At 41.4% G+C, this 17,041-nt stretch overlaps 2 protein-coding genes across 2 annotated transcripts; both read left to right on the forward strand.

Annotated features, from left to right (window-relative positions):
* The first annotated feature begins 428 nt into the window (after positions 1 to 428).
* tor3a (torsin family 3, member A) lies at positions 429 to 6,147 on the forward strand. The gene is made up of 6 exons (XM_037674662.1): positions 429 to 597; positions 722 to 844; positions 2,659 to 2,924; positions 3,550 to 3,725; positions 5,459 to 5,583; positions 5,719 to 6,147. The coding sequence occupies exons 1-6, from the start codon at positions 429 to 431 to the stop codon at positions 5,964 to 5,966; spliced, it is 1,107 nt and encodes a 368-aa protein (XP_037530590.1). The 3' UTR covers positions 5,967 to 6,147.
* Positions 6,148 to 7,319: 1,172 nt separating this feature from the next.
* calr (calreticulin) lies at positions 7,320 to 12,258 on the forward strand. Its single transcript, XM_037674661.1, has 9 exons — positions 7,320 to 7,584; positions 7,986 to 8,087; positions 8,250 to 8,453; positions 8,641 to 8,735; positions 8,980 to 9,189; positions 9,364 to 9,477; positions 11,532 to 11,675; positions 11,823 to 11,915; positions 12,025 to 12,258. The coding sequence occupies exons 1-9, from the start codon at positions 7,491 to 7,493 to the stop codon at positions 12,256 to 12,258; spliced, it is 1,290 nt and encodes a 429-aa protein (XP_037530589.1). The 5' UTR covers positions 7,320 to 7,490.
* The last annotated feature ends 4,783 nt before the right edge of the window (positions 12,259 to 17,041 follow it).

Below are 17,041 nucleotides of genomic sequence, written 5' to 3' on the forward strand. Positions count from 1 at the left end.
AATATTTTTAAATGGCACTTATTGTGCCATTATTTAAAAGATTCATTTAAAGGGACATTTTCTATTTGTATATTTCATGATGTTTTGATTAAATACATTTAATTATAGGGACATTTCATGGTGCATGAAATAAAATATTTGGACATTTCATGATGTACGCTATTCATTTTTGTCCCATCCGACCCTCCATACATCAGACTGCAACGATTCGAACTGGTGTTGCCGCCCTCCTCCGGACGGGCGGAGCTAGTTGCAGCGGGTGATGCTGGGATCACGAGGGTGGAGCGAGCGCCTCCCTCCCACACACATACTCCGGGCTAGTCAGTAATGAGCAGGTTATTTAATGGGGGGAGAAGAACCGTGAAGGGTCGAGCCGTCTCCTCCTGGACCCCCGGCCCGCCGCGGACCGTCCTCCCGCCGCTCCCTCCATGTTGGCGCGGTGTCTGCTGCCGCTGCTCTGCGCCCTGTCCGCAGCGGAGGCCGACTTCCTCCACCTCGGCAGCATTAGCAACGCCTCCACCTACTATTTTAATTACTTCTACTGCAACATCTGGGAGGGGGAGTGTCAGCCCCACCAGGACGATGCCTCGCAGCAAGGTGAGACGGAGAGAAACCATGTAATGACCGTCACAGCTGATCATTTAGCACTTCGCTTCCATAGATTCCTCCTGTGTCCTACATAAATGGATTGTGTCGCTGACTTAAATTTGTTTGGGTTCAGTTCCTGTCGGGGACCTGTGGGCAGGTTTTCCTCAGGACTACGTCAGCCTGCTCCATCAGTGGTACTGTCGTCTGGGTCAGTGCTGCGAGTCTGGAGACTGCAGGATAACCAACAACATCACAGGTATCTGTTTTCACCTCACTGTCCCGGAACGCAGCCAACATATTTCATCCTGTCATTAAAAACACTCAGAATGAGCAACTTTGTGTATATTTGATTTAACACCGTTCACATCAGGAGCAATAAATTAATTCAAATAAGTCATATTTTATTGCCAGTATAAATTGCATGTACTGAAGGAGAATGACATTTAGACAGGCGACATTAAAATTATTTGAAGTTGCAGGTTAGCCTTCAAATTGATCAAAAAATGAGGATCATAATTGGTAGTTTTTGTTGTTTCAAAATGCTTTTGAAAAGTTCTGGGGAACATTTTGGTACTTTCAAGAAAACAAACAAAAAAGATTTTTCACATTTTAAATGATCAATTTCGATGCTGAACTCATTGAAAAAGATATTTCAAGGTGACTATTCATGATCAAAGTCGAAGTTTCTTTATTTGTCGTTCCACCACATGTGGGTCCCACACAGGGTCCCAGTTACAGCCATCAAAAGTTATAAAATGTAAAAGATAAACAGTAATAAGATTATATGAACTAAGAAATATGTTAGCAGATGAGTACGAACACTGCGTGAAATAAATCAGCAGCATGGATAATCAGCAGCACATATCAACAATCAAGTGGTATTAGTGAATTTTTTTTCACTGATTATTCTGGTTAGAGATTCATGAGTCTAACAGCCTCAGGGTAGAAGCTGTTCCTCAGTTTAATGGTTCTACACTTAATGCTCCTCAACCTCCTTCCTGAGGAGAGCGGGGCAAAAAGTGTGTGTGCTGGGTGAGTGGGGTCCTTCATGATGCAGGTGGCCCTCTTCCTGCATCTGGAGGTGTAGATGTCTGTGATGGTGGGGAGCCTGACTCCAACTGACTTCTGTGCAGCCTTCACCACTCTCTGCAAAGCGTTTCTTTCTGCAGCTGTGCATCACATGTGGTACATGAGGTGGAATGAAACTGTGTACTCAAGGTCCCAGTTACATCTAAAAATGGCAACAATGTAAACTATAAAAACATCTGTCAGAGTCAGAGTTTCTTTATTGTCATTCGCACCTCATGTGGTACATGTGGTGGAGCGAAATTATGTACACAGGGTCCCAGTTACATCCAACAATAAAATGTAAAAGAAAAACAAAGATAACATCTAAAATATGAACTAAGAAAAACATCAACTAAATATACACTAAGCACTCATAACATAAAAACATTGAACATCAGCACAAACATGAACATGAGTCTGTGAGCAGATGTGCACGCATGAACACATCAACATTGAAACAGATCAGCAGCAACAGGATATGGTTTTTCACAGTGATTATTCTAGTTAGAGATTCATGAGTCTAACAGCCTCAGGGTAGAAGCTGTTCCTCAGTCTAGTGGTTCTACACTTAATGCTCCTTAACCTCCTTCCTGAGGGGAGCAGGGCAAAAAGTGTGTGTGCTGGGTGAGTGGGGTCCTTCATGATGCAGGTGGTCCTCATTTCAAATCTAGGAAGCAGTTAGATGAACCACACCTAACGAAACTAAAACTGAGACGGCTCTCTGAGAAAGAAGCTTTGAGTCTAAAAAGGACCTGTTGGCTTTTTAAAAGGTCCGATGTTATTCAGTTGCTGCTCATTTAGATCATGAAATACTCACCGTCCCTGTGACAAAGTTGGAAATTGTTTACATAAAGCTTAAAATATTTATTGGAAGTTGATCAAGGTAAGATTTGAGGTCATGAGTTTTTGTCTTCAAAATGTCTATCATGTTTCATATTCTTCCATGTTTCTATTTATAAGTCCCTAGGCAGAGCTCAAGTGTATTGTGTTCTCATTGTTCAGGTTTGGAGAAGGACCTACAAACCAAGCTCCACGGGCAGCACCTGGCCCAGTCTGTGGTTCTTAAAGCCATTCAGGGTTTCATCGTCAACCCAGAGCCCAACAAGCCTCTGACACTCTCCTTCCATGGCTGGTCTGGAACTGGCAAGAACTTTGTGGCCCGGATCATCGCTGATAACCTGTATCGGGACGGGGTGAAGAGTGAGTGCGTGCGCTTGTTCATCGCCCCGTTCCACTTCCCACACGCCAGACTAGTGGACACGTACAAGGTGAGGCACGCAGGGTCCACCTGGCACGAACCTGGTGAACTTGCACCTGGAATATGATCCATCGTGAGTTTAGTCTGCATGTTGTAACTCGGCACAGGAACGGTAACGATCAATAATCAGGTAGTTGTTGCTGTAAATCAAATATTGAGGCTACGGCACACACTCTGATGTATAGAGAGGGATTTTTGGAACTTTGTATCCGTCCCACTAGGCCACAGGTGACTGTGGTTCCATCACTTTTACACAATCACTGTGTGAGCTTTCACAATGGTGTTGACATAGTAACTTTACACAGAGTCGTACTAATTTTAGGGTGCGTTACAGGAAAACCTTTATGCACACTGTCCCCAGACTGCAGTCTGCAAATGGAGTATTTTATTTTTTGTCACTTTTCTTTATTGGAAAATGTATTTCATCCTTTCATAACTAAATTAAAAGAATGAACAGCTCATTTCTTTATTCAGTAGTTTAAACGGGCTGTGTTGGTGAAATACGTTTGTGTGTAAACCACACAATTTTAAATAAACCATGGAACATTTTTACCATTTGCTATTGCAGATGTAGCAATATTTTTATTATATTTTTACTTTTTCACTGTGAGCTTGCTGTTCTTCTCAATATGCAGGGCCAGCTGAGAGACGCCATCCGAGACACGGTGCTGCGCTGCCCGCAGACGCTGTTCATCTTCGACGAGGCTGAGAAGCTCCATCCAGGTCTTATTGACGCCATCAAACCCTTCATGGATCACTACGACAACGTGGATGGAGTCAGCTACCGCAGAGCCATCTTCCTCTTCCTCAGGTTGGTCAAACATTCAGGAACATTTTGTCCACTGAAGCTGGATTACAAACTCACCATTACCGTATTTTCCACCGTACATGTCGCACCGTCCTATAAGTTGCATCAGTCCAAATATGTCTAATAAAGTGGAAAAATCCATAATTGTGCCGCTTCGCCGTATACGTCGCATCAATTATGCGTCACCGCTGACACGTCACATTTGTTACGTGTCACCGCTGACAACCCGGAAATACGGGCCGGTGTTGTGCCAAAAATAGATGGGCTGCCAAATGGCGGCTGCAGGATTGTGCACAGGAGGACTCTAACAAGATTAACACTTAAAACAACTATTTGTTTGCTCGAAATTATAGTAAATAAAGGTGTGTCTCAGTTGAACTTTTGCTTAATAAATGCACTTTGATAGTCAAATCAGCTGCATTTCGTCAGGGCGGCGCAGCAAGATGAAGGTGATTCGGTTGCTCCAGGCAGATGATGATGGCAGTCTATAGCAAGCCAGTTGTGTCATTAATAGCCACTTTTACCTACGACATGATACAACGGCATGCTTTACTACTCGACTGCCATCTAGTGGCTGAAATTAGTAGTGTTCAATATTTTCAGGGTCAGAATGAATGAAATCGGTCATATCTCAGCCAAAAATTGGTTTATAAATGTGTGAAAAAAATCCATAAATACGTCGCTTCGGCCTAGAAGTCGCAGGGCATGCAATTTATGCAAACAAACGCAACTTATACAGCAAAAAATATGGTATTTAGTATTTTTCCACTTCCAGATACATTATCTCCTCAGTAGTAAAGGGTGGGTCTCACCATTTTGCTATCTTTGTTTGAGTTTACATGTTCTGTAATTCATGTTTGACTTTTCTAGAAAAAAAAGTTTTGTAAAACAGGTTTTTAAGTGATGTACACGTATCAACACGTACCATAATGAGTAATGCATATCAGCATCTCAGATAATCAGAATAGTTATTGGAATGGCATTTTCAAATAAATAGTTTAATTTATTTTTGTTAATTAACTTTGAAAAATATGAAAAATATTTCAATGGTATGCATAGATAAACCTAATGTTTTTAATAGATCACTTACAAAATATATTTTTTAATTAGTCTAAGGCATCATTTTTGTGTAAACAATTTATAAATGTGTTAAAAAATTCTGTTGCAAATATCTTTCAAAATACAAGCGTGGAAACAGACGCGATTTTTATGGTTGTTTTTTTTTTTTTTGCTTCTAACAGGAATTTTTTTTTTTCTTCCTTGAAATTTGTTTTCTGTCAAAATTGTCTAAAAAAAATTCCTGTCATTAAAAGTTATGATCTATACTTCTGCTCCTATTTCCTGTAAGATAAAAGCTTGTAGGCGGTCATTTGGGACGTGCTGTTTCAGAGGTACTGATTTAAGATGAAACAGACTTATAATCATTTTATTTGATGTGTAGGAATCACCAATTGCATTTTTTTAAGTCTAGAAGTCAAGAAATGTTCAGAAAAAATATCTTTACCTGTTTAAAATGTAATGTTTTTTACCAAGGAAATAATATTTAATTTAAACCACAAGAACCGTGTTGAGAAGGAACATGTTGTGTGGAAGCTGATTTAGCTCAGGTTGATCAAATGTGGCAATATTCCTACAGGATACCAAACTATTCCACCAATTCTGTGTATATATAACCTTTTCTGGCAAAGTCCAGATGTTTAATTAAGAAAAGGAAACCCTGTTTGTTATCACTACAGTAATATTGGTGGTGCAGCAATCAACGATGTAGCGCTGGACTTCTGGCACTCCGGTCAGAATCGAGAGGATATCGGTATGGAAGATCTGGAGCATCGGCTTCGAGCTGAAACTATTGAGTCTCAAGGTAAACAGCAAAGATGGATTTAAGTTAAAGTGACCAAATGTTGATTTGTTTGCTTCCGATCTCTCTTGTGTCTATAAACGTATGACTGAAACTTTAATCATGTTTGGTTGTTTCTTCATCTTTCGTCTCTTTCAGGTGGGTTTGCTCAGAGTGAGTTAATGTCTGGTCACCTGATTGACTTCTTTGTACCGTTTTTGCCTCTGGAGTACCGTCATGTTAAGCTCTGTGCACAAGATGCCTACATTGCACGAGGTCTAGAGACCGATGAAGCAACACTGGATGAGGTGGCTAAGGCAATGTTGTACATCCCCAAAGAGGAGAGACTGTTCTCAGCTCAAGGATGCAAGTCCATACCACAGAGGATCAACTTCTTTCTCCCCTAGACGTATAGGGAGAGCGTGACCTGCAGGAGGTGTTTGATTGCTTTACCAGCCCGTCTGCCTACAGAGCCACATGGGAGAGGTCTCCTTTGCCCTGTGCACTGTCCCCACCTGTCTGCCCATGTCCCTCACAGACGAATGGACAGCAGGACAGATCCTGCAGGGGGGAGCAGGGTGTCCCGTCCTGCAGAGATCAGAAACGCGTTCACTCCAGACAGTCATCGTGTGAGGTGCTGCTCTCCTGACACCGAGTTGAGTCTGTGCAGCGTTTCTTCTTTTTATTTCACACTATTTATGATCCTAATTTTGTTAATGTATGAGTTGTGCTGTTTATTTTTTATTTTTGTCTTGTAAGTTTTAATGTCATGTGTTGATATTTGCATATCCAACATAGTGCTTTTGTTAGCACTGAATATTTATTGAAATCTTTGGATCATAGTTAAACATTTTACTGTGCCATGTTTGTAGATTGGTTTAAATACTTATTTTTAAAGCTGTAAAATAGACTTCACGTCCTCTTGCTTTTGTACTTTCTAACACAAGAATACACAGCACTCTTCACTACATTATTATTTGAGTATTCAGTACCCATATCTGGATCATACCTGTCTTAAGTGTTAATAAGTTATGTCTTATTAACAGGATGATATATGAAACGTCATACGCAATGGAAAAGTTACTTGAAAATGTTACCGAATTGGAGACAATATGTGAAAATAAAAGATTTATCTGAAAATGACCTTTTTAATAAAGTGTTGGATGCCCCCTTTCCAAAGTTATTTAGTCATTTTTGAACAACTTCTTCAGAATTTTATTTTGTTCCTGTTTTTAATTACATATGAATTTATTGTGTGTACCTCATTTATGTTTTTGTTTAAAACGGTTCTTGTAAATGAGTCCTCGTGACTCCGTATTAATAAAGGTTGAATGGAAAAAAAAAACCTCATAACTGTAACATGAAAATCAAATTAAAATTTATAAAACCAACAACTGATTTTATTTTTTATATGTAAAAAATGTATCTTCATTTTAAATCTTTCAGTAGACATGTACAGTAATTGAATTTTAATAGGAAGTAAGAAACATTGTGTGCCCAATAACCTACAAGTATTTTTTTCTTTTCGACAAAAAGGTATTATCTAATCAATTCAGCTAAACCTTTTCTATTGAAAATAAATATTCATCCCTGCATCATCCTCATGGGCGTGTATCAAGGAAACGCGTGGTCTATTCCCATTGGCTACAGAAATCGCTGCCAGGATTTCCTCTCACCTGATTGGTTGAACGATGGAACGGTTCCTTGTTGAGCCTCGCGACCTTCGTCCAATCAGATTCAGACATCTGTTCAGAGCGGAGAGGAGACAGACTGGACCGTCGCGGCGGCTCGCCTCGCACCGTACAATGATCGCATGAGGCTCGGCCTAAAACTACCAAACCGCTGCTGTGTCGCGTAGATAAATTGATATTTTCTCTTACGCGTATTTGTGCTGTAGTTTTTTTTTCCCCGGGAGCCGCTAGCTCGTCACCATGACAACGTTGTCACTGATTTTGATGGCCGTGTCGGCTGCGTCTGTCCTAGCCGAGTCCGCTGTGTATTTCCGAGAGCAGTTTGAGGATGCTGGTGAGCATTTTCCTTCATTGCATTGTTGTTTTGCTGCTCTTTTTTTTTTTATGAGAACGTAGACGTTTTAATATAATGGCGGTAAGCGGCTAAATTGCCGAAATAAATGCTGGGTTGTTTGCAGTTGTGACAGAGCATCAGGGACATTCTGCTCAGTGAATAGAATTCATCTTCGAGCCTGTCCTCTTCCACCTCAATTCCTCTCCATTCAATCTGTTTCCCAACCCCATCTGCCCCCCACCCCCAACACACACACACACACTGCCCTCCCTGTATTCTCCCTACACACACAGCCCTCCATAATGCACCTGCACTCCACGCATCATCAGAGCTGGATTAGGGTGTGTGTGTGTCTACTCATGGTGATTGCAGTGCAGCTGAACCTGAACTTGTCTGTGCAGATGCCTGGACGAGGCGCTGGGTGGAATCCAAGCACAAGTCAGACTATGGCAGGTTTGTCCTGTCTGCAGGGAAGTTTTATGGAGACGTAGAGAAAGACAAAGGTGAGTGGAAACAAAAAAATCTATTGGTATCCTCTAGCATGTGCTTATTAAAAGTGACTCAGAGTCACAAAGCTAAAGTTAAAAATAGGAAATAAAGTGTTCAATTCTGCTTAGGTTGGATTTCCCTTGTAGTAAAACTGTTTTTGTTTTGTTTTCCTGCAGGTCTGCAGACGAGCCAGGATGCTCACTTTTATGCTTTGTCAGCCCGTTTTGATGACTTCAGTAACAAAGCTCAACCTTTAGTCATTCAGTTCACTGTGAAACACGAGCAGAGCATTGACTGTGGCGGTGGCTACATCAAACTATTTCCCTCTGAACTCAAACAGGAGGACATGCACGGAGACTCCGTCTACAACATCATGTTCGGTAAGTAATAGTTTGACTGGGGGAAAAAAAAAATACATTTTTGCTGCCTTATTCTCAGATTATGTTTCATTCCCTTCTTGCAAGTTATAATTCTGATCAAATCCCTTTTTAGTGTACATACAGACATTAGTAGTCTATTTTTGACTCAATAAATTATTTATCCTTGCTCCTTTCTTATTGTACTCAGGACCTGATATTTGTGGACCAGGCACAAAGAAAGTTCATGTGATCTTCAACTATAAAGGCAAAAACTATTTAATTAACAAGGACATCAGGTGTAAGGTATGGCAATAAACCTTTCCCACATTTATTCCCAGAAATAAGAAAATAACTCTGTTTTATGACCTTCCAACCCGTTCTGTTTTAGGGCAAATACAGAGGCTTTAAATGATTGACATAAATTACCCCCAAATCTAGACAACTAGGCAAATATTGAACAAGTATTACAATGTCTTGTGTTAGAAGATCTGTTTTGCAGCCATGGCACCTTGTGTGAAACCATGAACATCTCCTGTCCTCTTTGCAGGATGATGAGTACACCCACCTGTACACACTGATTGTCAACCCTGACAACACTTACGAGGTGAAGATTGACAATAAGAAGGTCGAGTCGGGCAATCTGGAAGAAGATTGGGACTTCCTGCCCCCCAAAAAGATTAAAGATCCCGAGGCCAAAAAGCCAGAGGACTGGGATGACAGGGAGAAGATTCCAGACCCTGATGATAAGAAACCAGAGGTTGGTATATTTTAATCATCCCAAAAATCTGTTAGTTTTCATGTTCCGGTAGGTTTAATTCAACAGAAGGTGTTTATGGATTTTGTATGAAATCTACTGTAATTGCAAAACATGTTTATGTGTCTAAGAGGTTGTGTTTTGATGTTGCCACCTATTTATTTTTTTTTTTTTTAGGATTGGGACAAGCCTGAGAACATCCCAGATCCCGATGCCAAGAAGCCAGATGACTGGGATGATGAGATGGATGGAGAGTGGGAGCCACCTATGGTTACCAACCCTGATTATAAGGTACACACCACAGATCAAAAAAACGTTATCCTGTCGTCAAATTAAATTACTATATTTTTATATATCTACAAGTCCGTTTGTTTTTTCATAATTTGCATGCCCTGCAACTTATACACCGAAGCAACTTATTTGTTTTTTTTTCTCATATTTATAAACCAATTTTGGCTGAGAAATGATCGTTTTCAGTCATTCTGACATTAAAAATATTAAACACTACCATTTTTAGCCACTAGATGGCACTCCAGTAGTATGGCATGCCGTTGTGTCATGTAGATAAACGTGGCTATTAATGACACAATCTGCTTGCCATATACTGCCACCTATGTCCAGCTCCGGGATCATGCCTGGAGCAACCGTCAAATCAGCTTCATTTTGCTGCGTCGCCCCAGCAAAATGCAGCTAATTTGACATTAAAGTGCATTTATTAAATTATTGAAACTCCGTCTCACAGGAGACTCTGCCAGACGTTCCCAGCAAACCCTCACGATACGTTTGGGTCTGCCAGGTCTGACCGGCATCCTCCCCCACCATCGGAGCCAACTCACCACCAGGTAGTGATCAGTTGACAGCTCCGCCCCTCTCTTCACCCGAGTGTCCAAGACATGTGGCCGCAGATCAGATGAGACAATGACAAAGTTGATCATCAAACTGCAGCCTAGGGTGTCCTGGTGCCAAGAGCACATATGGACACCCTTATGCTTGAACAAGGTGTTCGTTATTGACAATCCATGATGAGCACAGAAGTCCAACAACAGAACACCACTCTGGTTCAGATCAGGGGGGCTGTTCCTCCCAACCACACCCCTCCAGGTCTCACTGTCATTTCCCACATGAGCATTGAAGTCCCCCAGCAGAACAAGGGAGTCCCCAGAAGGTGCACTTTCCAGTACCCCCTCCAAGGACTCCAGAAAGGGTGGATAATCTGAACTGCCGTTTGGTGCATAAGCACAAACGACAGTCAGAACCCGTCCCCCCACACGTAAGCGGAGGGAGGCTACCCTCTCATTCACCGGGGTGAACCCCAATACACAGGCACCAAGTTGGGGGGCAATAAGTATGCCCACGCCTGCTCGGCGCCTCTCACCAGGGGCAACTCCAGAGTGGAAGAGTGTCCAGCCCCTCTCAAGGAAACTGGTTCCAGAGCCAGAGCCATGCGTAGGTGAGTCCGACTATTTCTAGCCAGAACCTCTCAGCCTCACACACCAGCTCAGGCTCCTTCCCCACCAGTGAGGTGACATTCCACGTCCCAATAGCTAGCTTCTGTAGCCGAGGATCAGACCGCCAGGGTCCCCGCCCTCGGCCACCACCCATCCCACATTGCACCCGACCCCTTTGGCCCCTCCCACAGGTGGTGAGCCCATGGGAAGGGGGACCCACGTCTCCTCTTCGGGCTGTGCCCGGCCGAGCTCCATGGGTGAAAGCCCGGCCACCAGGCGCTCGCCCGCGTGCCCCACCTCCAGGCCTGGCTCCAGAGTGGGGCCCCGGTGACCCACGTCCGGGCAAGGGAACACTAGGTCCATTTATTTGTGTCATCATCGGGGTCTTTGGGCTGCACTTTGTCTGGTCCCTCACCTAGGACCTGTCTGCCATGGGTGACCCTACTAGGGGCATAAAGCCCCTGACAGCATAGCTCCTAGGATCATTGGGACACTCAAACCCCTCCACCACGGTAAGGTGGCAGCCCAGGGAGGGGAACTGAGACACACCTTTACTATAATGTCGAGCAAACAAATAATTATTTTTAAGTGTTAATCTTGTTAAATTGTTGTTAAAGTCCTCCCATGCACGCTTCCGCGGGCGCCATTTGGCAGCCGATCGATTTTTGTCACAACACCGGCCCACGTTTCCGGGTGGTCAGCGGTGACGCATAATAGATGCGACTTATACGGCGAAGCGACTTGATTATGTTTTTTTCCCACTTTATTAGACTTATTTGGACTGATGCGACTTATCGGGCGGTGCGACGTGTACAGCGGAAAATACGTTGCTGTCTTTCTCCTAACGTTGTATATATTTAATTCAGATGTATCCCTGTGCCTCTCTTCTGTCTGCAGGGGGAGTGGAAGCCCAGTGAGATCGATAACCCTGCTTACAAAGGAAAGTGGGTCCACCCTGAGATTGATAACCCCGAGTACACCGCCGACCCCGAGATCTACAAATACAACAGCATCGGCGTGATCGGACTCGACTTGTGGCAGGTAACATACAGCCATGTCAAGAATACATAAATAACATTTTTATCCAAGTATATTGGGATTTAATTCTTCGTTTCAAAATTGCGAATGAGTGTTGGTAAGAGTTTAGATGGTTGACATGTATTTATGCTCTCCTGTGTTTGTGCCAAGGTCAAGTCTGGCACGATCTTTGACAACTTCCTGATCACCAATGATCCAAAACTGGCAGAAGAAGTCGGCGGCGATACTTGGGGCAAAACTAAGGTAACCTGTTTCAGATGACTTTAGGCATTTGTCTCACTCAGACATCCCTGTTCTGCTTTAAGCTTTATTTGTTTCCAATGAATTTTATATTTTTAATGCTTTTCTTAAGGATGCTGAGAGGAAGATGAAAGAAAGCCAAGAGGAAGAGGAGCGGAAAACACGGGAGGAGGAAGACAAGAAGAGGCAAGAAGAGACCAAGGAGGAAGAGGAGGAGGAAGAGGAGAAGGATGAGGAGGAAGAGGAGGAAGAAGAGGAGGAGGAGGAGGAGGAGGAAGAAGGAGAAGAGCCCGAAGAAGGGGAGGAAGATGAAGGCACAGACTCTAAATTCAAGGATGAGTTATAAACTCAGGAACTGCTCAGACTGTCTGTGTCAGTGGGCCTTTGGATGGAGGCTGAAGTCATGGACCATGCTGACCTTCACCCTGGGGTGGAGCTGGGTGGGAGGGGCTTCTTCATTTGTTTGTTTACAAAACAAAAAAACAAGTCTAATAAGGGCAGTGCTGTTTTGTTTTCTGTTTCAATGAGCCACTACAATTAATATAATTATTACTGTTAAAATTTAAACAATAGGAAATGAAAGGAACGTCCAGGTCGGTGGTTTCTGAACCGCAGTGTTGTGTTTTACTGAAATCTAGATTTATATGAAAACGTGGCAGAAGAATATAGTTTGTGTGTGGATGGTGCCATGAAAATGTTTTGTTTACATCATGCGTTTAGTTTGTTTTAATTTGCATCTGTTTATGTAAATGTTCGACACTAATTCATGTTCATGAAGGAATAAATACAACTGGTTGTCCTCGTTCAGGTGATTATCTTTCCAGCTCCTATTTAAACAAAGAACAAATTCGGACTAAACACTATATTTTACAGCATTCAATCAATGAAGTCACTTCCGTAGGGTTGAACTGAAATTAACGCTTTTCACTTCCGTGCACAAACTTGTTTGTTGAAGTTAAACTCAGAGTAGATTTATGGCACTCAGAGTAATTCTTTACATTTGGTGCATTCACTTAAGGTTTTGTCGTTGTCCATGAATTGTTTCTGCACTACTGTACATCAACGCTCCGCTCCATGTGCTCTAATGCTTCTTTTGTAAGACACGTTTTGTACTAATGCTGGGAACTGAACTGGGGCATCTTTCATGTTGCTGTGTGTAGAAGAAATTCAATAAAAGCAACTGGAACAAGTCAAACTGATATCTCCTTGTGCAGGAGTTTTTATATTTTGAACCGGCTGACAGACAAATATAAATTATGAATACATTTTTTTTTCTCTGCACGTGTTTTTTTTTTGTTTTTCCTAAGTTAGATGGTATAAATGCAAGCGTCATTTGTTTTCAGTGATGCTCACTCGGCATACATACATATTTCCTAAATCACTCAAAAACTTTGTCAGAAACTCCAAGTTCTGTTTGCTCACTCAGTTTTCGGCGGGCTTGAAGTCCTAATATCTCTGATTTAATAAGTTGTGGATTTTTTTTTAAAGAATTACCAAAATAAAATATGTTAGGCCGTTGTTTGTGCTGCCCCACCTTTTATGAAACATGCTGATATAAAGAACACACAAGAAAGCCTCAGAATTTCACCATTGTATTTGTCTTTATTTTATTGTTTCCTACTAATAAATTCATTTGAACTTGGTGAGACTGTTTACATTTTAAAATTTTACAATTCCCCAAGTTTTAGAAATAAAACTTAACAGCTTTATGACACATTAGACCTGACCCCCATCCTGGGCTGAATGAGTAAACCCTGCAGGATACAGAATGAATTATTTCCATGGTGAAACAGCGCCGCTCAGTGGTGAAGCTGCATATCATTTTAACCAATGACGTAAAAATGTCCATGATTTTAACAAAAATACGAGTGACGTAAATTAACAACATGAAGATCAGCGAAGATAGAGCACATTCTTTTCTAAGTAAATTAAGACAGTTTTCTTATTCATAAATGGAATTATAATATTGTCTAGGAAAATTAATCAATTTATAGAAGATATATTTTAATTAATTTTAATAAATATGGTATGTTTCATAAATATATTTTAATCAATATCAAGTCATTATTTCCAGTATAGCATATTGAACGGCGATCCGTGCAACCCGCAAGTATTCATTTTAGCGCATGCGCAAATGAGCGACACTACGGATCATGCAGATCATAACAGATCCGGCAGTGACAAGGCTTATTGGAAAAAACTACAAAAAAAAAAAAAAAAAACGGTGCCTGTTCAAAGTTTTTCTTTTAATTAACTTTTCATCCCATGACGTCCCAATCACGTGAGTAATATTAAAGTTGACAATGTTTGAAAACCACGAAAGAGCAAGTCTGCGAAAGTCGAACTGTAAAGTAGCGACTACTTTACTATTATTGTTTAGCATTAGGGATGCACAATATTGGATTTTTGGCCGATATCTGATATGCTGATATATTAAAATTTATTTGGCCGATAACCAATACCAATACCAATGTTCTTTTCCAAGACCTACTACATAACTTTCTTTGCTGTGGAATCAAAATACTACATTATTCTGCATGATCTTTATCAGTTTGGCCTGCTTCCAGATGCAGCGGCTAAAAAAGGGGCTGAAAGTGAACCTGGATTATGTTTAATGTCAAATTTATTCATGACATTTACTCTAACACAATGACGACACTCGCACAGTGCAAGTTTGTACATTTTCACAAATCTAAACTCAACCTGTTCACAAGCGACAAGTGAAAAGCGCATAAGTAGTAGTGCATTAATAGATATACTTGACAGTTTCTTAAATTAAAAATTAACATAAGCCTTTTATATTGGTAAGTTATTTTAATGGAATGGCCGATGTCCGATATTTATCTTTATCGCTAATATCGCCGATACGATACGCCAATAATATCGTCCATCCCTATTTAGCGTATAGATCTTTGTATACTGTTTCTTTTTTTTTTTTACTTTATATTTTTGCTATTTTGGGGTGTAAATGGGACCTTGAGTACACAATTTCGTTCCACCTCATGTACCACATACGAATGACAATAAACTTGGGCAGCAGGGAGGTGGTGAAAGGAGGGCAATGGCCACCCCTAAGTATTGTTGTATTTTTCCCCTCTCTTTTTTTTAATTAATTTATTTACAAAATTAGAAACAACACAATATTCATTACCACTGAAAAACAGAAAAAATGTCTTCATCTTTAGGATGCAGGGCCTCAGAAGGGTTTATATTTAAATAGTTTGTAATTATATATTTAGGAGATGCTTCAATATTTATATTCTTTTATATATTTAGACTTCCATAAGTAGAGTAGTGATAGTTTGTCTCGCTCTGACTGCTGCAGTGTAACGCTGATAAGTTCGGGTCGACTCCCCCGGTTCGGGTCCGGCTCCAGGTTTTTCCGCGGCCTCTGTCTGTGCGGCAGCGGCGCAGCGGTGGAAACAGAAACACTATGGCTGCCACTCCGTCTCTCACTCAGGTAACACTGTCTTACAACTCAAATATACCGACAACAAACGCCTCTGGCTTCCGCCTGCGCCGCTTACAAACCACTCGACGGTGTTAGCGGGACCGGACGGGCAGAAAGTCGGTGTCTCCTCGACCCGCGCGGGTGTTTTAGGAAGTTTTAGCCCCGCCGTGAAAACTTTCTGTCTAATCTCTTCGTCAGGGCGTAGCTAGCCTGCTAGCCTGCCGGCTAACGGCTAGTTCAGTGTTCGCGGGGCTTCTTTGTCAAACTGGCAGCTCGCCGTGTTCATGGCGCCTCTAGGCTTCGGTTGTCTGTATTAAAAATAAGATTTTTTTTTAACTCCTTTCGTTTAGCTGCAGGCCAGCCCGTCCTCGTCAAAGAGGTGATACCCATGTGTGGCTCTGTTGCGGCTTCTCTGTCACATATTGAAGCTCCGCTACAAGTTCAGTTATGTAATGTTATATTTGCGAGTTTTCTTCAGCCGTTGTTATTAATTTTTAACCTGGAAATGGCTATAATTAAAGATGAACCCGCTTCGTTCGGTGTTTCTCTGTTCGACATTATTTTCTGAAGTGTGAAGTGAGCTCCAGTCTGTAAAAGATATCGTTTTAATCATCAGCCAATATCAGAGGAAGTAGCCACTAGCCTTCCTCTGTTGTCAAAACATGGCAGCCTGTTGCTGCTTAAACTCCTCTCTGGTGTCCCAGTCCCTTCATGTGCGCATTAAATAAGTTATTTAGCAGGTTTAATAAGTCAGGTCGTGTTATCTGAGTCTACCCACAGGGCAGCAGTCTTCACCAGGAGGTAAAACCTGTGATAAAGTCCAACTCTGGTGCTTCTCAACCTTAACCTTGTGTTTTTAGCATTATAAGCATTATAAGAGAGGGATGCTGCAGCTGCATGCATCATGCTAAAGTTTAGGTTAGGCAGTGATTGTGTTTTGTTTTTTATGGCTTATTTACAGTGTCCTTGGTACAATGAGTTCAGTGTTGCAGTCCCTGGCGCTCAATGCAATGGCTGGACGGAGATAATGTGTGTCAGCGGTTATCTCATTAGACATGTCAGGCTTTAGTTGTTTTGTTTTTTGTCCCTGTGCCAGAATTTGTTACATTTGCGTCCAAGTAAATACATGCTGTCAAACTTCTTCTGTTTCAAGTTTGTGTACATGTTGGTCGAACCACCCATGAAGGAAAGGTTCACTGATTCACTCGTCAAATAATCACTGTTCACTCCCTTTGTCCTTTCCTGCAGCTGCGGATCTGAAACTGCAATGACATTTTGTCTGTTTTTAGCCATAAGAAGAAGGAAATGCTGATTTGTTTCCTGTTCAGACCAGCAGTGTAGAAAATGAAGGAACAGCGCTTAGAATGATTATGGTAGAAAAATAAATTATCCATTATGTGATGACCCCTTGTAGGTTTCACTGGTGTCACTTCACAAGTAATCACTACAGAAATTTTGCCAGAATTTTCTGTTTTTACTGAATAATATCATTGTTTTTTTTTAGAAATTGTATAGCCATATCCATGAAAGCTAAAATATATCCAATCATTGCATTTAAAAGGTGGTGGATTAGTTTCCAAAAATTGTAATAATCAAAAGAAAAAAAAAAAAAAAAAATTAAACCAGCAAAAAGTTACATAACCTGCCCTTCCCAAATGTTACAACTTCTCCTTTTATG

This window comes from Nematolebias whitei, chromosome 3 (genome assembly GCF_014905685.2).
Source record: "Nematolebias whitei isolate Nwh7 chromosome 3, NemWhi1, whole genome shotgun sequence".
Classification (NCBI taxonomy): domain Eukaryota; kingdom Metazoa; phylum Chordata; class Actinopteri; order Cyprinodontiformes; family Rivulidae; genus Nematolebias; species Nematolebias whitei.